Here is a 24,508-nt window from a genome sequence, read left to right as displayed (position 1 = left end):
AGTGGTGGTTCAACCAATTCCCAAACTTGGTTGTCATACATGGATTGCATCTCAACGTTCATGGCTTCAAGCCATTTGTCACAATCATTCTTGGACATTGCATCACGGTATGTGGTTGGTTCATCCGAATCTACCACGTAGCAACCTTCTACAAAAAATCCATATCTTTCAGGTGGATTGCTAACTCTACCAGATCTGCGAACGTTTTGTGTGTTTTGATCAACCACTTGATCACTTTCAACAACCTCTTGTTGAGTGCTAGTATCAACCAATTGTGTATCATCTTGTGATTCTTGATCCTCATCAAATTTCACTGTTCTACTATTAGTTCCTTCCTCAAGGAACTTAGTTTCCAAGAACTTACCCTTTCGAGCAATAATAACATTTTGCTCACTAGGGTCGTAAAAGTAATATCCTATATCATCTTTAGGATAACCTATAAAGATACATTTAGTGGATCGGACTTCTAATTTGTTTGGGGTGTATTGCTTTACATAAGCTTCACAACCCCAAACTTTTAAGAATGATAGCGATGGAGCCTTTCCATGCCATATTTCAAAAGGTGTCTTCTCCACTTTCTTGGTTGGAGCCATATTCAATATGCGAACAGCGGAAAGTAAAGCATAGCCCCAAAATGATAGAGGTAAAGTGCTTCTAGCCATCATCGATCGAACCATATCTAATAGGGTACGATTTCTCCTTTCAGACACACCATTATGTTGTGGTGTTCCAGGTGGAGTAAGTTGTGAAATAATTCCACAACTCTTAAGATGATCTTGAAAAACACCACTTAGGTATTCACCTCCTCTATCACTACGAAGTACTTTGATTGTGGTCTTGAGTTGTCTTTCTACTTCAGTTTTGAAGTCTTTGAACATTTCAAAAGCTTCATCTTTGTGTTTCATTAAGTACACATAACCATATCGACTATAATCGTCAATAAAGGTAATGAAGTATCTTTCACCATTCCTAGTCATTGGTCTAAAAGGACCACATACATCCGAATGTATGATACCCAATAATTCTTTTGACCTTTCAAAAGTTTTATTAAAGGGTTGCTTTGTCATTTTGCCTTGTAAACAAGATTCACATACATCAAATGAATCATACTCATTTGTTTCTAGAATACCACTCTTGCGAAGAGTTTGCATGCGATTCTTGCTTATATGTCCAAGGCGACAATGCCAAAGATAGGAATCACCCAAGTCCTTCTTGAGTTTCTTGGTGTTGACATTGTACATTGAACTACTATGTGACGTACCAATTTGATCTATTTCATATATACCATTCATGGGTATAGCTTTAAAATAAAATATGCCATTCATCAAAACATGAATATCATAATCTATAAATTTAAGATCAAAGCCACATTGTTTTAAAAGGGACACGGAAATAATGTTTCTCCTTAACTTAGGAGCATACAAAACATTCTTCAAAATTACTTCCAAACCACTTGGAAGATTTAATATGTAGTCTCCTTGGGCTTGGACTTCAACTCTTGCTCTATTGCCCATAAAGAGACTAATGTCCCCTTTGTTGAGTTGTTTACTTCTTTTGAACCCCTGCAACAAATTGCAAATGTGAGTTCCACATCCGGTATCAAGTACCCATGTATTTGAAGAAATAACATTTAGTTCAATATGTATAGTAAAGATAATACCTGAGGTATGCCCCGCATCCCTCTTATCTTTTAACGCATTGAGATAGGTCGGACAATTCCTTTTCCAATGACCTATCTCTCCACACTCAAAGCATGGATCTTGCGCCGCAACCTTTTGCTTCTTTTCCTTCGGTTTGATGGGCGTGATGGCTTTCCTCTTTCCCTTTCCTCGGACGTGGCCCTTGCCCTTAGCAACACTTGCTTTGGGGTTGGAGTTATGTCCCCTTTTTCCTTCATCGATTGTTAGAACGGGTAAAGCCTTTTTACCCATTCCCGCTTCGGCCGTTCTTAGCATTGCGTGAAGCTCACCAATGCTTTTGTCCCACCCATTCATGTTATAATTCATGACAAAGGTTTCAAACCTTTTGGTCAAAGAGTTGAGGATCAAATCCGTAGCCAACTCATTAGACACGGGACAATTCAACCTACGAAGCTTTTCGATGTAGCTTTTCATCTTTAGGACATAAGATGAGACTGTTTGGGTTTCCTCCATACGACATGCATGAAACGCTCGAACCGTTTCGAAACGTTCCGCTCTAGCTTGTTGAAGGAACATTTCCTTCAATTGAGTTATCATGTCGTATGCCCCATGATGCTCGAAATCCTTTTGGATTTCGGGAATCATAGTCCCCAACATGAGGCAAGAGGCTTGCACCGAATCTTTGGTGTACTTGACCCAATTGTTATACGCCTCCTCATCTTCCACGTTAGGCTCATCGGGAATGGGATCGTCTAAGACATATGATATCTCTTCTTGCTTGAGAACTATTCTCAAGTTGCGATACCAATCCATAAAGTTATTATGGTTTAGACGATCCTTTTCAAGGATGGTTCTTAAGGATAGGTTCCGGGTGTTATGGGTAGAGGTGTTTGCATTGTTAGCGGCCATCTACAAAATTTAACAAAGTTTTATTTTAGTATTATAAACAATTTAATTATTAATACCCTTTTATTCCAGATTTTAAAATAATAATTAAATTCTAGAATCCAACGATAAATCAAATTTCGGTTAGGTGACCTTTATCCCGTTATTTGATTTAACAAGGTAGTCAACCTTGACAATTGCAACCCTTTGCAACTTCTAGAGGTATGGGACCATTCGAAATCCTTATTTCGTGTTGGCATGTTTATCCCATCAACACCATTGGATCTCATGCTTAGGTGACCTTTATCACATGGTTTCCAATTCAAGTCGTCCTACTTGTATAAACATGTAAGATTAACATACAAGTGGTTAGGTGACCTTTATCCCACAAATATGTTAATATTACCCTAAGTATATTAGTTTGCTCAAAATGGTTAGGTGACCTTTATCCCATTTAAAGTTCCCTAATACGTTAAGTGTCATACAAAAGGATGGTGTTAGACTTGTTTCCTTGGTAATTTGAAAAAGGGATTTTAAATTTTCAAATATTCTAGTTGAAAAACATTATGCCATATCCTAACATGCATTTAGAAATATGGCGATTTTGAAAACCAATTTTCAAGGTTCTAGTTATAATAAAACCAATTTTATTATAAGTGAGTGATCGCTTAGTTTTAATAAACCCATTTAATTAAACTAATTGACGCGATATTACCAAGTATATATTAGAACCCGTTTTATGCTTGTTGTCGTTCCTATGTGACGGTTTGGATATCCTAATATCTATCAACCACACATTACATAAAGTAAAACAAACAACCAAGCATACACATGCAAAATATAGTCATAACCGAAAACCGCTAAATTTGACCATACTTGTTAGCCGAAACAAGTATAGGTCATAAGTCACACCTAAGGGACAAAACATGACACAAGGATGTAATGTTGACTCCCACTTGATCTTGCATCCAAATGCTTCAAGTATCCTCTCCAAGTTGTTGTGTTCTTGTTGGGCTTCTTAATGGGCTCCAAACTTCCAAAAGTCTTCTTGGGCCCAAGAGTGAAATTTATGGGCCTAATGGGCTTGAATCCCATGATGGACCGGTGAGGCCCAACAAGCCCAAAATTTCGGTCCAAGGCCCAAATCCACCAATTCTTGCATCTTCAATTTTTACAACATGTATCCTAATACATATTTTTCTAAAATGAAGAAAATGCAACTAATCTACTTATTACATACCATTTATGAACAAATAAATTACACAAGCCTAAAATTATGAATTATTACAACCATATTGAATAATAAACATAATCAACATACACAAAACAACAATCAACACATCCAAGGTCTAGGTTTCGGTTATGACACATCCAAACATACCAAATGTTCTAAGCATGCATCCTAAGCAACCAATGCCCAAAATATCACAAAGACAAAAGGTGCCCCCCCCCCCAAGAGGCTACGGCCACCACCCCCAAAATTTTTACAATTTTGAAATCTTATCATCCAAATGTTAAATGGTTTCCTAAGATCTTTCCATGCATGTCAAGATCTTACAAAACCATGAGGGGTAAAATCCACCAAATTTTCGGACCTCCCTTTTCACCCATGAAAAACCCGAAATTTATGAACATAAAAGAAGCATAAGTCCTTGTAACCGGCTCTTGATGCCATTGTTGGGTTTTTATACAAGATTATCAAAGTTCAAGTTAACCATATTTAACAAGAAAACGCAACGGAAGCTAAGATTTTAAAACAAGTTATGAACATACCAATATGTTAAAACTAAAACCCAAAGAACAAGGATCAAAATTACAAGAACAAAATGCTCACAAAATGTAAATTGTACCTTCTTCTACCTTTAGAAGAACAAGTGGGTTGTTGAAAAAAATGGTGGATGAATGACAAGCCTCCAAAGAAGAAGACCTCAAGAGTGTGATACCCCAAGCTATTTGTGACAATACCAAGTTGTTTGCTAGGATTTATGAACACAAAAACAAGCTCACAAAGCTCTCCCAAAATGCTCAAATGAGCCGTGGGTTTTGAGAGAGTGTGAGAGGATGTTTATTTTTTTTTTTTTTTTCACACTTGAATTCAAAATGGAGAGAGGATCATATTTGCATGTCTTGTGATTGGAGGTGTATAAAGAGGTTGTCAACACAAAAGGACAAAACCATGATTGGACAAACCTTCCACCCACATGGGGTGGCCGGTTTTGTTATTTTTTTTTTATTATTTTTTTTTGTGTTTTTGTTTTAACCATTTAAAACATCTCCAATTATTTTATAAAACTCATTTTTATAAAATGCACATACATTTATGTAATTATTTAACCAATTAAATAATTAATTTATATAAACAAATTATCCAGATAATTCATTTAAATCCTCAAGTGTGTTTGTTTAGAAAACCAATTTTCTAAACACGTAGTGTTCGGTATTCGTTTAAATGATCAAATCATTAAAAGAATACATTTGGTGTCGTCTAGCTTGTTATTGGGTATGACCCGACTTGGATCAAACACAGTTAGCCACATTAGTATAAGTATGTGTCTCGGGCATACGTAATTTCAACAAGCTCAACGTTACTTACGCAAGAAGTATGTCACCTTTTTAGCCCATGTCACCACACAACACAATGAAGAAAAGAAACTTTCCGACATCCTAATTGTCCGGGACTTCCGCTAGCTCTTTCCTTATGACATTTCTGGACTCCCTCATATTTTCCAAGTGGAGTTCCGTATTGACCTCGTGCCCGAAGCAAACCCGTAGCCAAAGCACCTTATCGGCTTGCACCATTCGATACGCAAGAACTCTCCAACCAAATCCAAGAAATCACGAACAAGGGTTTCATTTGCCCGAGTTCGTCTCTATGAGGCGCACCCGTATTGTTTGTCAAGAAGAAGAACGGTACTCTTCGAATATGCATTGATTACCACGAGCTCAACAAGCTTACTATCAAAAACCGTTTTCCCTCGCATTGATGATCTCTTTGATCAATGATATAACGCTAAATATATATTATTCCCTTGTATAGTTTGTATATTATTTTATTAGTTTTTGTTTTTTTTTATTTAGGATTTGTATACAACTAACATATTTTCGTGATTTAGGTTTTGGAAGTTGATTGTGATTAAAAAAAGGCGAAAAACGAGCTAAAATGTGCTAAAACGGATAACCAGAAGGATCAGGAATGAACCGGACAAACCAGGATTGAGCCGGACTGGACCAGCCAGTTTGCCCCCCCTAAGCACGCCGCGCCGTGCGAATAGGAGGGCAGGGCAGGTCGTGCAACACAGGTAGGAGCATTTTCCAGATTGTTCTACGAATTTGATAAGTTTTGGGCCCAGAACACTGTATAAACACCCTTAAACTTAACCCTAAACATAACCTGACGATTACCAGCTGCAAGACATGAAATTTGGAGCTCAAGATTGTAGTTTTTGAAGCTTTGGAAGGCTCGGAATCATACAGTGACATACTATTGAAGCGGGTCGCTCTTTATTATTTTTCACCATGAATTCCATCTTTTGTTTTGTTTAATTTAATAATGCTAGGCTAAACGTTCTAGGCCGCCTAGGTTTATGATGAACTTGTGTTGACATTTGCTTTTGGTTTAGATTTTGTTTTCGTTTATGGATTTATGATCAAATAAACAGTTTATTGTTATTCATTCGATGCGTGTATGTACTTAGAATTGAATGATAAGTTTTTATTGTTTCACAGTTTCCTTGGTGATTGTCTGTCATATAATAGGATTCCGTTAGGTCACATACTGTGTGTTTTGACTAGTTTGTGGTTGTATGCATTAAAACCATAGAAACGATATTATATAATGAATTAAATCTAAGCGTGCTGCTAATTTAAATAGCTGTAAGGTGATAGATTATATGATAAGTCGTGGTTGTTTAAGATTGCAAGATTTAGTTCTTCGTAAAGAGTCCGTCTAGGTTTGATTTTTCAGCCATGTTTATCTAGTCGAGTGAATGCTTTAAACTATCTTTGATTTCCGTGCTATAAGGTAGGATTTCTTACAGAGGTACTTGTCATAAAATAAATTAGTGAGTGTAAGCGAGTCAAATTAAACTGGTAATTTTAATAGCTTATAAGGATTCCATAGGTGTCTTCTTGAGAAGGGTCAAGGGTTCTTTTCGGTTTCCCCTTAAGTGAATAATTTAATATCCCAGTTCCATAACATAGCATTTTCCTACCATTTGATAATTAATGCATTAGGAATTCTAGTCTAGGTGGTTTTTCCATCATCATCTGAATTAAGTTCAAGTTCTAAGTTTAGCCATATTTAGTTTTATTAATTAGTTTTAATTAGTTTAAAATTAGTAATTTAGTAAAATGCCCCCCCCCCCCCCCAAAACAAATATAAATAAATAGTCATGTCAGTTTAGTCGAGTCTAATTTAGCTAGTTTACGTAATTTAAAGAGTCTCATGGGTTCGATATCTGGACTTACTTAGCTGTACTAGAGCTGACCGGTTCACTTGCCGGTTAGTAATTTTTGTTAAGTTAAGAGTCTAGAATTATTACTTAGTATCTAGATTAGCATAATTTTAGTTAATAAATTTATAACTACTTTTAGCACATCACATAACGCAGGTAGCTAGCTATATGGGATGAAGCAAGAGAATAAAGAATAGATTGGTCCTTAGGTTGCAATGATGAATAAAGAACAATTTACTTTTAAGTCTTCGATCGTATTGTTTATTTCTTTCCTTTGAAACCATGTTATGTTTTCGTGTATTGATTGTTATATGAAGTGAAATAATTTAGATATTGGCACGTGTAATTACGTTAGTGTCTTTTGAGCTATGATACAAACTGTTTCGTGCCCCAGCATGGTTGGGGTGTGACAATATACACACTCGATCCTAGTAACAAATACTCATGTAGGCACACATATAAATATCGGGATGATTTAATTTTATGAAGGTCACTTTTGTGTAGCTAGATTTGTTTAAATAAACGAGAAATACATATAAGCAAAAGTTACAACTCTTACAAATTTGGAGGTGTCTAGTAAAAGATTGTTAATTTATAGAACTTTTAACATGGTGGTTAAAGGGAATAAAGCGACCGCATATAATTTCAAGGGGGCATCACTCTCTTAACGAGGACTAAGGGGTAGGGAAGCGCCCTTCGTGAGTTCGTGACGTCTAATGGGCAATCAATTACAGATCCAACAATTTTCGTAAGGGAGAACCAAAAATTGGTCATGGGAGAAGGGTCAACATATCATGTTAAATACGATTGGTAAAAAATACATTTATTTGTAGTGTACATGGCAGGTGTAACATTACTTTGAGTAACAAAATCGGGAACCAAACCACAATAACATTATATTAACTACAACGAGTTTAACCTCATAAGTTGAACAAGCACATTATAATTGGGTCACGAAGAAGATCAGCGTGTTCATGTGTAAGGCGGATATGGATAGGCTGGCGACTAGTGTAACATCCTAAAAATTTCAGTCCAAATTTGATAAATTTATAAAGATGAAGGACCAAAAATATTCTCAAGACAAGTAATGGAAAAAATAATATAAAGAAATGAAAGCATCTTATGTTAAGGAAATAAGGAAGGAAATTTCATCCCACATGGAAAGAAAGAAGAAAATGGAAGCTCTTTATAAGGAAAAAAGTTTCCATAGTAATATTCCTATGTGGCTAACCACCCTCAGTGGTCATAGCGGAGGGTGCGAAGCACCCAACACGCACGCGCACGAGCTCGAGCATCGGCGCAATGTGGTGCTTTGATAGCTCACTTTGCATTTCGCACGCTCGCATTGCCACTTAAGAGCCGCATTAGTATTTTTGAACAATGGAAGTTAAATCAAGACGTGAGGAGCTACAAAAGTTTAGGGATGCGAAGAACTGACTACAGTTACTTCGCGCTACGCGAAGTAGCAATGATGTAACCGTGTTGTTGAATGACACATGGCAACACGTCATAGGACACGTGTTACCACATGGTGACACATGATATGTCTAGTTGTCAACTCACAAGACCTATTAGTCTACTTTGCGCGACGCGAAAGGATGCTTCGCGCTACGCGAAAGACAAACGAAACCTGAGGCGGCTTATTAGCCGTTCGCGCGACTCGAACGAACAAAAAGGTGGTCCTTCGCGCTACGCGAAGGAACCCATTTCAAGTCTATAAATAGGCAGCCATGGGATGAAACCCATTGACTCATCACAACTCTATACACTCATATATTCTCGAAATATGTGCCAAGACCCGGATGTTCCGACGTTCGTTTCTCGAAGTACGTGCAAAGAAAGGAAGTGTTGTTCGTTTATTCCCTCGATTACCCACCGACAAGTAGAAGTGTTGCCTGCGTCAAGCTTAGGCATTTCTTATAAACAAGCCATACAGGGTAGCGGTTCTGTCCGATTATTTTATATGGCTTAGACCCTAGTCGAGTATATAGCACGTACCTTAATCATAATAAGTGAAATATATATTTCATAAGACGAGGTTATAGATAAAATATCATTCTTTATTTTATATAAAGATTTTATAAATGTTTCTTATGAAAGAAGAAACTCGATACATACGTGTCCTCATGAAGAAGAAACATAGTGTATCAGTGATGAACAATGAAGGGACTGAGATCCTTATGTTTTATAAAGAAATGAATATCAAGGTAAAGGTTATGCAAATAGACTATAGGTTTGAAGCTAGATCGTTAATCTAGTATTTATAAAATGTTATTCTCGTTCTATAGGTCTGAGGTAATCCGAGGTAACAAGAAAGCATAAATCAGTGAGACACACTGATCAAAGAACAAAGGTGAATACATCCAAACTCTTTACAACTTTAAAAATCAAGTGTGTAAATGTTTGCATGGGATTATGTATCTCTAAAACTTTATAAACAAAGGTAATCGTTGGCCCTCAGGCTATCGTATACGTTTGTCTAGATCCTTACATTTGTGGGTAGACGGTGGGCACACTGCACCACGCCTGATTATGCCTCCTCCATGTTGGGCCGGACCTACGATGTTCGAGTGGGGATAATCTTGTGTATATAGGTAGTGGCTACGAGCTCGAGCGCTGCGGTGTTCTCTGAGCGGTTTCGAGTTGAGCTGAAGTTTATAATAGTAACTCAGACTTTCAGAACTTGGTTATTTCCTAAGCCACATTGGCCGAGGCGTACGATGTCTCGAGGGGATAATTGAGTATCAAAATGTTTTGTGTCAACATGTTCAGCAGCATGTGTTGCTGCCGTATTTTATAAACTATTTTACAGGTAATTAGATGATCTGATGGCTCAGATGGAGATTTTGATATTAAAATAATGTAAATTATGGTTTCTTAACTTCAAACACTTTTGTACCGACAATCGGGCGTTTAATCCCCGTCTTTTGAATATAATAATATTTTAATCAAGTTTTTCGCTTTACAACCTTAAACTCTGATATATTTACAAAACATGTATCAACTTGTGGTCACACGCCTAGGCCCTAGATTGGGGTGTGACAGGTTGGTATTAGAGCCATCGATTTTAGAGAATTATGTATATGATAATTTCCTAAGCTTTGATCAGAGATAAGTATCAATACGTTATTATATTATTTTATAGGGATAAGATAGGTTGGTATTCTTTCCTATCCCTCATTATTCTAATCCTAATAGATGTTGTCATTTAAGAAGTACATGGAAACTTTTCGCCAAGACGTAGAAGGGCAAATATTCCAGAACCCGCTATTCCTCCCGGGGATGAAAGTGATAGCTACTATGTTGATTTCTTCAGTCAGGACCGACATGTTATACCTATAGTACCTTATGGAAGCCAACCAACATATTTTCCCGGTACGAAGAAAATGCCAACCAGTCTGACAAGATGGAAGTTGATGAATCAATCAAATCCAAACCTGAGCAAGGCACATACAGTTGGATTCAGTGTCACTCTGACCAAAGTAGATGGCATGCTGGAACTCCAATCTATAACCCAACAGATTCCAAAACTGATTCCATTGCAGGTCCATCCAGGAGACCCAAGATGAGGGTAATGCAACCTCTAGAGAAGGTGACTATAGATTTAAATAAAGCTGATGTGGAAACTGATTCCAAGGAGGAATCAGAAGAAGATCTGGAAGAGGAAACCTCCAAGGAGAAAAGTGAGGAAAGTAAATGTCCTTATGTTCAGAATACATGAGATGTGAATGTCCTGAAGATTCTGGTTGTCAAGATCCATCATTTCCTACTCCCTATGACTATAATTCACGGGATCCTTATGTTCAAGGATTTCCAAGTAGTTCTCACATTATACTGGTGTTGTTCCTACCATATCAGAACAAGAGGATGAAATAAGGCAACAAGAAGAAGCTGCAGAAGCTTTCTACAATCTACTATTGGAATCAAGTCCCCTACCACCATACCCAAAGAATCACTATGACATTGTTATGATGGGATATCGAGATCCATCACCTCAATATGTATATCCAAATGTCATACCTCAATCCCAAGAAGAACATATTGACCGAGCATTCCATGAAACTGATGAGTTGAGGAAAAAGATTGCTACTAAAGGTAGCAAGAGAAAGAAAGTGGAAGCAAGTTACTACAAAAATGTAGTAAAATAAAGAAAATGATCAAAAACTATATGAAGGATTAGGAATCCTATTCCGTTGTACTTGTATTGTTTGTTTCAGTGTCAGTCTGTCGTACTTGTACTAGTTATCATTTGTTTGTAAAATATTCTGGTTTGTAAGATGTGTTGTCTATCGGTATATGAATAAAATCTTTGGTTCTAAATCAATTTCATTATAATTTCCGAATGTCGAATTAAATAATCCTTCGCAAAACAAGGAAGCTTTTAACTCAAGAAGCAACTGAACGAGAACTGAGCGTGCTCAAGGGAACCATGAGCAGGTAATGATAAAAATGCAAGAAATGATAAATGCAATGAATACTTTGCTACCAAACATGAAAGAAAAATCGGTTCATAAGAGTGAAATCCGACAGTCCAGTAGAACTGTCAAATCTAAATCCCATTCAAATCCTATCCACCAAGGTGAAGAAAGTGATCAAGGTTCAACTAATGGTGAAGATTTCAATCGAAACTTTAAAGGAAATTGAGAATCAAAGGTTGTTTATTCAAAGATCATGATAATAAGCAAATGTACCGAAGAAGAAAAGATTCAGTACACATCACAAATGTTCAAAGGGGAAGCGTTAGTGTGGTGGAACACTCTGTTGATGTCGAAGGGGTGAAGAACCATGTATCAATTGACATGGGAGGAGTTTAAAAGTTTGGTTATGCAGAAGTTATATCCAATTCATGAGACAGACTTAATCAAACTAAGTTCCCCAACCACAGGGTGGTCGAAACTAATCTAAAAGACTACAATACAGAGTTTCAAGAGTATTGTAGGCTTGTGCCTCAATTGGTAACACTCGAGTCGAGCAAGATGACCCGCTACATTTGGGGTTTACCGAGAGATATCTGAGACATGGTAAGGTCTCATTTGCCACAAACCGCCGATTCCGACATGGAACTGGCTGGCTATTTGATGAGTGGTCTTATCCGACAAGAAAGAGGATAAGAAAGATAATACAATGAATGAAAAGAAAGGAAAAGGAAGTACTCGTTTCAAGGGAAAAGAATTTGATAAAAGAAGAGGAGATTTTAATTCTAATAAATCGTTGTTCAAAATATGCAAAAGACATCATAATGGTCGATGCCGATTTGCCGCATCTACTTCGGTAGTTTGTGATTCATGCAAAAAGCCAAGGCATGTTGCAGCTGATTGTTGGAAGAACAAAATGACTTGCTTCAATTGCAAGGAGATGGGACATCTCAACTTTAAATGATCAAAGAGAAACATTGATGATGGAGGTGCTGGAGGAAGTGGCACAAAAAATGATGGGAAAAAGGGAAACGCTCGAGTCTTTGTACTTGACACCAAGAAGGCTTCGGACATACGGGACACCATCACCAGTACGTTCTTAGTTAATAACGTGTATGCAAGAGTTTTATTTGATTCGTGTGCAAATCAAAGTTTTATAGATTATAAGTTTTGTAGTCTATTAAACGAACATTTAAAGAAATTAAATAAAACTATAAACGTCGGGACAGCCAGTGGTGAGGCAGTTAAAATTTCCGAAACTTTAGAAAACAAAAAAATTTTGTTGGCAGGCTATGTCATACCTGTACAATCATTACCCATGACATTAGCTGGTTTTGATGTAGTTCTAGGTATGGAATGGTTATCCCATATCCATGTCTGTATCATTTGCAATAAGAAAACCATAGAATTTCAAGCCCCTAACAAGCGAATAATTCAAATCGTGGGTGACAAAGATGCTGGTCAAGTTACCATAATCTCCATGATTAAAGCTAACAAATGCTTAAACCAAGGATGTTTAGCATTCATGTCTTATGTTACAGAAGAATCGAAACCTAAGGAAATCAAAGACATACCTATAGTATCCGATTTTCCCGAAATCTTTCCAGATGAACTTCCAGGTATACCAGCCAATCGAGAAGTCGAATTTAGAATAGGTATGATGCCTAGAACTGCTCCAACAGCCAACTTCCCATATCAATTAGCTCCAACAGAGATGAAGGAGTTGAAGGAACAATTAGATGAATTGTTAGAAAAGGGATTTATTCGTTCAAGTTCATCACATTGGGGAGCTCTGATATTATTTGTCAAAAAGAAAGACGGTTCCATGAGGATGTGTATCGACTATAGAGCCTTGAATAAAGTAACTATTAAGAATTGATATCTGTTACCTATAATTGATGACTTGTTCAATCAATTTTAAGGAGCGAGTTTCTTTTCTAAAATAGATTTACGCTCTGGATACCATCAGCTAAAGGTTCAAGAAGAAGATATTCCAAAGACGGCTTTTCGGACAAGGTATGGACATTATGAGTTCACTGTAATGCCATTTGGACTTACTAATGCCCCAGCCGCTTTCATGGATATGATGAACAGAATTTGTAAGCCTTATTCAAATAAATTTGTAATCGTATTCATCGACGATATACTTATTTATTCTAAATCGGAAGAAGATCACAACGTTCATCTTAGGATATTTCTTGAACTACTTCGAAATGAGAAATCGTATGTAAAGTTTTCCAGTGTGAATTCTGGCTGCGTGAGGTACAATTTCTTGGTTATGTTGTCAACACAAATGGAATTCAAGTAGACCCTATAAAGATTGAAACGATAGCTGAATGGAAGATTCCTAGATCGCCAACCGAGGTTTGAAATTTCCTAGGTTTGGCTGGATATTATAGAAGATACATTGAGAATTTCTCTCGCATAGCAGTTCCCTTAACTTCATTAACTCGAAAGAATGTTAAATATGAATGGGGAACCCAGCAACAAGAAGCATTTGATTTACTTAAACAAAAGCTTACCAACACACGTAGATTGGCCTTACCATTAGGTACAGAAGATTTCGTTGTATTTAGTGACGCATCTCATTCAGGTTTGGGCTGTGTACTAATGCAAAGAAAGAACGTAATAGCTTATGCTTCTCATCAATTGAAAGTACACGAAAAGAATTATACGACTCACGATCTAGATTTGGGTGCTATAATCTTTGCTTTGAAGTTATGGAGACACTATCTCTATGGAGCTAAGTTTATCTTGTACACTAATCATAAAAGCTTAAAGCATATATTTGATCAGAAAGAACTTAACATGCGTCAAAGAAGATGGATGGAAACCATAAACAATTATGATTGTGAAATCATCTATCATGAGGGAAGGGTAAATGTAGTAGCTGACGCATTAAGTCGGAAAGAACGTGAGAAACCCAAGAGAGTTCGAGCCTTGAGATTAGAACTACAAATAGATCTAATCGAACAAATCAAGAAAGCTCAGAAGAAAGCAATCGAAGAAAACCAAATCTCTAAAGAAAAGCGTAATGGTACAATTGATATCTTAGTCAAAGGAGATGACGACGTACTCAGACTTGGAAACAGAATATGGTACCGATTGTTGGTGAATTATGTGAAAGAGTTATGGGTGAAGCTCATAGATCAAAGTATATGATACATCCCGGTTGTGATAAGATGTATCAAAATCTTAAGCCAAACTACTGGTGGAATGGAATGAAAAGAGATATTGCTCTGTATGTAGCTAAATGTTTAACTTGTTTGCAAGTTAAAGCCGAGCATCAAAAACCTTCAGGTTTACTTCAACAACCTAAACTTCCTGTTTGGAAATGGGAAAGGATAATAATGGATTTCATTATGAAACTCCCTAAGACTACCTGACAGCACAATGCTGTCTAGGTCATTATTGATAGGTTAACTAAATTTGCTCATTTCTTACTTATCAATGAATATTACTCTATGGATAGATTGGCACGATTATATGTAAACAATATCGTAGCGTTACATGGTGTGCCATTATCTATCATATCCGATCGAGACATTAGATTTACGTCTCATTTCTGGAATAGTTTCCAACAATCGTTAGGAACTTAGTTGAATCTTAGCACTACTTATCATCTTCAAACTGATGGGCAGAGTGAAAGAACAATTCAAACGCTTGAAGATATGCTCCGAGCATATCTCGTATAACAATAGTTATCACACAAGTATTCTGTCACACCCCGGTCCAGGGCCTAGGAGCGACGTCCCGGGTTGGTACATGTTTTATAAATATATCAAAGTAGCGGGTTCATTTTAGCGGAAGTTTTATAGATTAAAATATTAATTTACATTGCAAAACTCTTGGGAATTAAATACCCAAGTTTTCGGTTACAAAACAGTGTTATTATTCTTACAAGGATTTATATTAAAAAACAGAGCCATCACAAGCGATCTTCTATCATCATGATTCTAATACTTGTATATCATCCTTCATTACTTAATTACCTGCATGGGTGGAAAAACACGTAAGCTATCTGCTGGTAAAACGTCGACTCGATAAAAAAGTTTATAACAGTCGTTAAATACAAATATAGTTTTCTGTTTCACAAACTCAGCAGGAATGTCTGTCATTCTCGGGATTTGTACCACTGCCCTACACACACAATTCAAAGGTTCCCCGAGTACATAGTCCCTGTTCGGATAAAACCTTCCCTTAGGCTATGTGACCCTGTTGGAGAACTGGTTATGACTGACTTGGTTTTGTATGTCAATTATCAGTTATATATGGATCCAGACACATGTGTATTCGGTCTGAGTTGCTTTTTATTATCTATTTTGTATTATAACGATTTTAGAGACATATAATCTCATGCAAACATTTATCAGACTCTTTGCAATAAACAACCTGTCTATTACAAGAGTAAAATCAGTTCAGACCATAAAAGGTTTAACGTGTTCACCTCATGTTGTCAGTTTGGTGATATCGAACTTCTTTCCTTAGTATGCTATTAACCTATATTTGTAATAGGTATGCATAAGTACCTAGTTGATATATCTTAACTTATTCAGCAGACTTTAAGTTTGTTTCAGTTCAGCAGACTCGAGGTCCGATCAGCAGACTTGAAGTCTGATTCAGTTCAGCAGACTTGAGGTCTGGTCAGCAGACTCTTAGGTCTGACCTAACCTTAGTAGAGTTATAGTCGTTTTATGAAAATACGTTTGGTATGGCACGCTTTGGCCTAATAAAGTCTATTACGTTGGCAAACTTCTCTAGGTAAGTAAACGGGTCCTACGGTTGATTGGGATGTGTACGAATTACTTACCTTAGGCAAGAAGAGTCTACTAATGATATCCCCCTTCCGGTTATTACATGCCCGTTAAAATATAGTTTTGATAACATTACTTCTTGTGGAAGCAACGTCTTTACTTTATAAAACATTACTTGAAAAACATTTACAGTTTAACGACTATAATCATTACTAAGTTCTAAGTAACTATATAATAAAGTAACTATAGCATAACTCCTACCTAATCGGCTATTCGGAAACAAGAACAAGGAAATTCGGCAGTTCATCAGTCAGTGCTTTGTTAAATAGAACAGCGGGTTGTTAGCAGCGTTTCGGCACCTTGTTTCTTCATGAAAACAAGCCCTCGGAACCTCGGAACACCTTGGCACGCCTTCCTAGGTTAACGATGTGAAAGTGAAGTGAGAATGGGATGAATGACGCTTGAACCCGTAGCTGCCTATTTATAGTTGCGATTAGTGGATCTTCGCGTCGCGCGAAGATGCTTCGCGTTGCGCGAGCTGCTCTAGTGCCACAATCCATGCATGTCAATCCCGTGCTGCCACGTGTCAACATGTGGTAGGCCACGTGGATTCGATTAGTTAACCAAGTTTCACGTCGTGCGAAGGAGTACTTCGTGTCACGCTAAATTCATCATTCTTGAAATGCGTGCTTGCAACTTCACGTAGCGTGAAGTTGTTCAGTCTTATCTTCGCGTTGCGCGAAGATGCATGAAATCCAGAATTTCCATTTTCAGTCCTTTAACTTTTAGATTTGGTATTTTTAGCCAAAAATCAAATGGGGTATTTACACGGTGTTACATATTCAAGTCGCACCATTTGAAGCATTGTATGGACGAAAATGTAGAACGCCTGTATGTTGGTCTGAAACGGAGATAATCAAATGTCTGGGCCTAAGATAGTCTAAGAGACAACGGATAAAGGAAGTGTTGTTCGTTTAGTCCCTCGATTACCCACCAACATGTAGAAGTGCTGCTGCGTCAAGCTTAGGCATTTCTTAAAAACAAGCCATACAAGGTAGGAGTTATGCCCGATTATTTTATATGGCTTAGATCCTAGTCGAATATATAGCCCGCACCTTGATAATAATAAGTGAAATATAGATTTCATAAGATGAGGTTATAGATAAAATATAATTCTTTATTTTATATAAAGGTTTTATAAATGTTTCTTATGAAAGAAGAAACTCGATATATACGTTTCTTCATGAAGAAGAAACGCAGTGTATAAATGATGAACAAAGAAGGGACCGAGATCCTTATGTTTTATAAAGAAATGAATATCAAGGTAAAGGTTATGCAAACAGACTAAAGGTCTGAAGCGAGATCGTTGATCTAGTATTTATAAAATGTTATTCTCGTACTATAGGTCCGAGGTAATAAGAAATCATAAATCAGTAAGGCACACTGATCAAAGAACAAAGGTGAATACATCCAAACTCTTTACGAGTTTATAAATAAAGTCTTTAAATGTTTGCAATGGGATTATGTATCTTTAAAACTTTATAAACAAAGGTAATCACTGGCCCTCAGGCTTTCATATACGTTTGTCTAGATCCTTGCATATGTGGGTAAACGGTGGGCACACCGCACCATTCCTGATTATGCCTCTGCCACGTTGGGCCGGACCTATGATGTTCGAGTTGGGATAATCTTGTGTATATAGGTAGTGGCTACGATCTTAAGCGCTGCAGTGTTCGCTGAGCGGTTTCGAGTTGAGCTGAAGTCTATAATAGTACATCAGACTTTCAGAACTTGGTTATTTCCTATGCTATGTTGGGCTGAGGCCTACGATGTCTCGAGGGGATAATTGAGTATCAAAATGTTTTGTGTCAACGTGTTCACCAGTATGTGTTACTGACATATTTTATAAACTATTTTACATGTAGCGAAGAATAGGTGATTGGAGATGGTGACCATCCATTAGATGATCTGATGGCTCAGATGGAGATATTGATAGTAAAATAATGTAAATTATGGTTTCTTAGCTTCAAACACTTTTGTACCGACAATCGGGTGTCTAATCCCCGTCTTTGGAATATAATATATTTTAATCAAGTCTTCCGCTTTACAACCTTAAACTATGATATATTTACAAAACAAGTACCAACTTGTGGTCACACGCCTAGGCCCTAGATTGGGGTGTGAGAACTAGGGAAGGACAATGTTTCGTTCCATCCTAGTGCCCTCGGTTATCTGTGGTTTATGTGAAGAATGCCCTGAAAATTCCAATCACCTACTTATCTCGTGTAATATAGCCTCGTCGGTTTGGAGTTTGATCAGCTCATGTAGTAGGATACCCCTGGTCTTCACTTTTTATATCGGCCGGGACTTAATTATGTTACATGCCCAAGCTCTCATTTGAAATGAAAAGAGAATGCGTTAAATGGTACTCTAATGACGGCTTATTGGTGTATTTTGTTGGTGATGGATGAGGTTATCTTTTCGGGAAAGACTCTGGTGGCTTCCGAAGTGGTGAAGAATACTAAAACTTTGGGCTATATTTGGATTAAAACATGTCCTCATTTAACTCGTTTTCATGGACCGATTGGTGTGATTTTGATTACTAATGTTGTTTCGTTCCGGCTCTTAGCGGCTTGCTAGGTATGTCTTTTTAATGAAAGTAGTTGTTCGAAAAATACAAAGCTTCCTACTCTTTCAATAACAAATGACTGTGTGTTGTCGTTGAAGCCTTCCTCTAGATTCATTCAGTAATATTGTGTCATGCAGTGCTGACTAGACGCTGATTCTCCACTTGTTGAAGCTACTTGAGTCTGTTGTGGTTCAGGCGAACAGAGGCTTCAACGAATTTTTTGTTTTTTCATTTAATATTTTTTTTCTTTCTAATTTGTAAACTAATTACTATTACATTAAAATACAAATATTACAACCAACAAATAATACTAGTCTAGTACAAGATCATTAGGATAATTTTGGAGTTTTTCTTCATTAGTGATTGTCAATTTGGCTCGTGGGACATTACCTTGGAAGTTTTGATTAATGACCATACATTGGTCCTCGCTATGTTATGCAGAATTAGACAACTGTCGACAACATCAAGTATTTTCTCCCTTGACCAAATTCGTAGTGGCCTCGTAACCAAATGAAAAATTTTCTTTAGAACTCCAAAAACCCTTTCAGTATATTTCATGCTGATTCTTGCTTCTTTGTATTCCATTTTTCTTCAATTGAAGGTGCATAAGCTTGAGCAAGTATCGACCACTTGCTGTAAATGCCATCAACCAGGTAGTAGCCATGCTTGAATTGTTCCCCATTTTCATAAAACGTTTGGGTGGGCTTAATCTCGTCAATAATGTCATCAAATATTGGTGACTGTTCGATGACATTTATGTCGTTATTTGATCTGGCAACATCCAAAAATGCATGCGATGACCAAAGATCTTGGGAGGCTACTGCCTCAAGTATAATAGTGGGGCCGGGGTGATCACCATGATGGAACTGACCTTGCCTGGCCACATATCCCATCCAACATGCGTTCAGTTGATGCTACTAACCATTTTAGGGAAGCCATGTGATATGTATATGTATATGTACACACACACACACACCCTTGATGGAAAAAATGAAACGAGTCTCGCGTAATTTTCAAACATTTTTAGGTATTCATCCATTAATTCTGACGAAAGTCCATACCTTAGTTGATGAAGAGCAGATATACATTTTTGCATATTGGTAAAATCGGGTCTACCTCTTGCATCTAATCTTTGTTGAAAATAGGATACCGATCCCAAAAATATTTGCTAAACGCATAAATAGTTTTCTACTCATTCGAAATAGTCGCCTAAAATGGTGTTCATCATAAAGGGGATTAGGGCTAAAATAGTGGCGTACCAAAGTTTCGTTAGTGTCCACTCGATCACGATCAAGAGATGGTTGTCTTGTTAGCCATTGTCGTCTTTGAAACCGTTCAACCAACAGGTTAATCGTTATACTCCCCACTTCAAAAAAAAGGCCGTCTTTCTCCGAAGAATTGGAGGAAGAAAACGAATTCCTTTGCATTTTTAGTTTATTATTGGGTGTATTATAGAAAAATGAGTAGAAAGAGGGAGTTTTTGTTGTATATTATGAGGTATGTGATAATGTGTGTGAATATGAATTTATATAGAAAGTTTAATTATTCTTTTAATGCTTTCGACGGTCATGGCATGTTCCACGAGGAATTCCCACCCAACAGATTTATTCCTCTCGTGGACCGGTTCGCGGCTCTGTTCGCAGCATACAATCACGTGTGGCGGTGTGGTGTGCGCCATCTACATGACTCGCGCTACTCATTCGCGGCTCCCGTTAGCGGTCCACAATACCTAGTCTAATTCACTTAACATTAAGCATCAAATAGTTATTAAACATAGACTAAATATAATTTGAACAAATAATAATATGAATAAACCAATAGTAAGAAATATCTTATTGATATACTAATTTGGATCTTATTGATATACTAATTTAGGGGCTTCTAATGTGTTGCAATTTTGTAACCTCAAATTTGGATTTAGATTTTAGCCCTGGATTTTGTGAACCAATTACCTAATACCAATGGGGCTCGCGTTAGAATGTAAAGGGGTAGATTTTAATTTGGTCCCTTTTTCTTTTAATAAAATACTACAATAGTGGGGCTTAATTAGTTGAGTATGACAGACACTTTCCCCTAGGGGACTCCAAATGAATTTAATTGCCCCTTGGCAAGAATCAAGTTGTAACCAAAATTGATTTATGTTGTGTTTGCCTCATTTATTTTAAAAAAAAAAAAGTAATACTGAAACATCTAAGGAAAACGAGGTGATTTAATTAATAAGAAATATATATTATATTTTTTGGCCAAAGAAAATATCCAAAGTAGTACAATTGTCCTTTTGTTGGGATGGTTATGAAGGTTTTCACTAAGGACTTCCTCTACGAAAATAAGGTTTGAGGAGTGTTAGTTGTTCAAAAAAAAAGAGCACTTTACTTTTGTTCACATATTACAAGCGTGTAATCTTAATAATTAGAACTTATTATTTTGGATGCTTAATCCTCCTTGTATGTATTCGGTTAGCGTTTTTGCTAAGTGTGTGTGGTGCCTGGTTTGTGGTAGTAATTCCCCATACAGAATTTAGGCAATAGACCCATTGAAGACATGCTTTCGCTTTTTATACATTACGTGTGTTGTTTAACAAGTGATTTTAATCATTGGTCTTTAATCCAACGACAGAATCGGGTTCATGGGTTAAGAGAGGGCTCCTCGAGAAAGGGCTAATTGTTATGAGCGGGAAAACTAATGTGAGGTGCTCCGAGAAAAGAACACACGGCACTCAAAGATTTTTATTTATTCTAGTAGAATTTATGTTTTAAATGGAAGAAAAAGAACATGGAAATCATATTCATCAAAGTTTGATCACAAGATGTCTAGGATCTTCAAAATTATTGATTTTAAATTAAATACATATATACAATGAAGAAAATGATGTTGAAAATGAACAATCAATGCCCCGAGATTCAGACAAACAAAAATCAAGGGCAAGACTAACAATTACAATCTCCTAGAAACTTGGATCATGCCGCAGAAGCCGCTGGAGTACAGCCTGGAGGGTTAAGTTCGCCTTCATAAACCGGCTTACAGTTATGGCATTCTTGAATTGCTTTGCCTGCGGGACCATCATATGTCAAGTTAATACCAGAAATGTGCACATTCTCACATCCATTGTTGGCCGTGCTGCATCTAAGCTTTACAACTTCTGGTGTATTCGCTGTTCCCACAACATTCTTGATGTAAACATTGTGAACCTTAACCAGCGAAGGTTTCTGTATGATTCCCATAACAACGTACATGAACCAGATTAGATGCACGGTTTGATAAGACATAAGATAATTAGCATATTCATATAAGAAACTTTTGGAAGCATGGAATAATATATAGCCATATAATATATCTGTACTTTTTGGTTTAGGATTCAGCCAAGTATTTCTTTTTTTATTTTTTTAATTTCACATTTTATGTATAGAATAAGATTAATAATCTTTAAAGACCTTTAGGATTACATCGAAACAGAAGGCAAGCGGGCAACAAGCTGCACCGCTACCCCCTTTTGAATCGCAAAACAGACCTTTTGGATTTCACATGAGTTGGCTACCCACGTAAGTGAACTTGACTAGTTCGCTTGTGTGGCAAGCAAACTCCATAGAGTTTGGTAAAAAGTTGTAAGCGGTGAATTAAGTTTGGTGAAAAACTCTAGAGTTAGCTTGTTAATCAAGCAAACTTGCCGAATTCACCTGCCACACCAGTAAGCACCAAAACAAATTGTCAGAACTTGCATTAGTTCCCTTGCAGAGGTAGCGAATTTGCTAGAAATTCAAAAACTTTCATAATACGCCTAAAAGACTTAAGAGGCTGCCTCTTAATGGCTCATAATCTTTTAATGGTTAAGAGGTAACGTTAAGTCTGAGATTATGAATCATTAAAAAATAGCCTCTTAATGACGGTTAAAATGCTACCAAACAGCCCCATAGCTGAATTGTAAACCACCTACTATTAAAAGAAATAATGCATGCATATAACGCGTACTTCTTTAACGCATTCACCATGTGGGCAATATTCTTGCTCGATGATAATAGGGTTGTTAACTTTTTCCATTTTAAGATCTTCAAAATGCATTTCGGTAACCTCCCCCGGCTGCGAATCAGGCCATGTTTTAATCCGAACACCATTCTCCGTGCCTACAAACGTGCAATTCTTCACATTAACTCCAATTACCGGCTTCTCACCAGTGTTTTTCCCCAAACTCCCAACACTAATACCATGTCCCGGACCACATTTCACTCCTTCAATGTTCAAGCTTTCACATCCATCGCCAATCGAAATACAATCATCGCCGGTTTCAATAACTGAATTCTTGATCGTGATATTTTTCGACCATCCGATGTGGATTCCGTCTGTGTTGGGGCTCTCTGCGGGTGCACTCACGTGGAAGTTATCAAATGTAACATTCGTGCAAGTCATCAAGTTCACGTGGAAGTGTTTGCTATCCTTTGTTGTTATCCCCGTAATCAAAGAATCCTTGACGAAGTTAAAGCTAAGATTCTGTGTCAGTTTAACATATATTGTCGTTAATTCGTGAATTCTTTCAAACATAAATAATATATATGGGCACGTTCTTTTCAGAACCAATAATATATACTATTTGCACATACATATTGAAGGGTCGCCTTGACGGCTGCTTTCGGGACATTTGTTGCCCATGCCATAGCTGCTCCAACACCATCTAACATCCCCGAACCTGAAACAAATTTTCATGATAATGTAAGTAAACTTTATAAAATATAAAGATTTTTACAACGTTATACTTATGTACCTGATAATGTCATGCCTGTTACATAGCTAAATGTGATCCATTGGACCCCTTTTGGAATGGTCGCAGGATCTTCGGGGCCTACCAAAGTTCCATCGATTTTAATCTCGATCGGTGCCTTACATGGCCCCTTAAACTCGACCACGTTCAACAAAAATCGGCCTTTCGGAATGATCAGTTGGCTCGGTTCGATTGCAGCACATGCCTTTGCCCATGCATCATTCAGAGCCTAAATGTTAAGAAAGCCAACCATTAATTAATTATTATTTGAGAATATTTAAAATGTGCAAGAAACAAACATGATGTTGCATAATTATTAATTTACCTGGCTAATCTCCCCATCCGGCTTTGCACCGAAATTTGTGATGTCGAAAACTTCAGCCTGCACGATGGTTATGAATGCAAAAACCGCGAAAACAAGGCATGATATGGATCTCATTTTGGCTATATTTTTGAATTTGGCTTGAATGATTGTATCTGCAAAAAGATATTATTATGGTATGAATGATGTTGTATGAAACACCCGATTTCTTGGTGTCTATTAGGTGATGTTGGAAAATCGAACGAGATCGTGGTTGCTTTAATATGGTGTGTAAGAAAGGTGCTCAACCACATACTTCGCGTATGTATAATTAGAAATTAGTTTCAATTTTTTCTATTTTTTATTTTCAACATTTTAAGGTGTGATCTTCCGTTAGATTTTTATTTGTTCACGTGATTTGTTAAATATCTAGTATAAAAATATAAACTATTTTAGTCAAAACATACGACTAAAAGTATTATGTGTGTTGAGACTTAAGAAATGAAATTAATATCCCATATGCTATTATAATTTACACTGTTGTTCCTCTTAATACTTACTAAATTTTAATTAATTACCAACAAAAATTGTAAAAATGTTAATGGTATATAAGTTTTGACTTTTGAGTAAAGCTATTCTTTTTATTCTAATTAAAAATCATGTAAAATAAATTCGTATGC

At 36.9% G+C, this 24,508-nt stretch overlaps 1 protein-coding gene across 1 annotated transcript; it reads right to left on the bottom strand.

Moving 5' to 3' along the window:
* Positions 1–21,734: 21,734 nt before the first annotated feature.
* Positions 21,735–23,966, bottom strand: LOC143577682 (exopolygalacturonase-like). The gene is made up of 5 exons (XM_077061446.1): positions 23,853–23,966; positions 23,531–23,756; positions 23,370–23,455; positions 22,744–23,259; positions 21,735–21,983 (listed from the first exon to the last, which is right to left on the bottom strand). The coding sequence occupies exons 1-5, from the start codon at positions 23,964–23,966 to the stop codon at positions 21,735–21,737; spliced, it is 1,191 nt and encodes a 396-aa protein (XP_076917561.1).
* Positions 23,967–24,508: the final 542 nt, after the last annotated feature.

This window comes from Bidens hawaiensis, unplaced genomic scaffold (genome assembly GCF_021521415.1).
Source record: "Bidens hawaiensis isolate Kalapana, Puna unplaced genomic scaffold, B.hawaiensis_p1.1 tig00028765_1, whole genome shotgun sequence".
Taxonomy (NCBI): Eukaryota; Viridiplantae; Streptophyta; class Magnoliopsida; order Asterales; family Asteraceae; genus Bidens; species Bidens hawaiensis.
The sequence above is the reverse complement of the archived record's forward strand: the minus strand, read 5'-3'. Positions and strand labels throughout refer to the sequence as shown.

Excerpts from the sequence above, each read along its gene's own strand:
- LOC143577682 (XM_077061446.1), bottom strand. The coding sequence starts at position 23,966 with ATGAGATCCATATCATGCCTTGTTTTCGCGGTTTTTGCATTCATAACC. Across the intron at positions 23,260-23,369 it reads TCAAGGCGACCCTTCAATAT|AATCTTAGCTTTAACTTCGT; the intron begins GTATGTGCAAAT and ends AAACTGACACAG. Across the intron at positions 21,984-22,743 it reads ATGGTGAATGCGTTAAAGAA|AAACCTTCGCTGGTTAAGGT; the intron begins GTACGCGTTATA and ends GGAATCATACAG.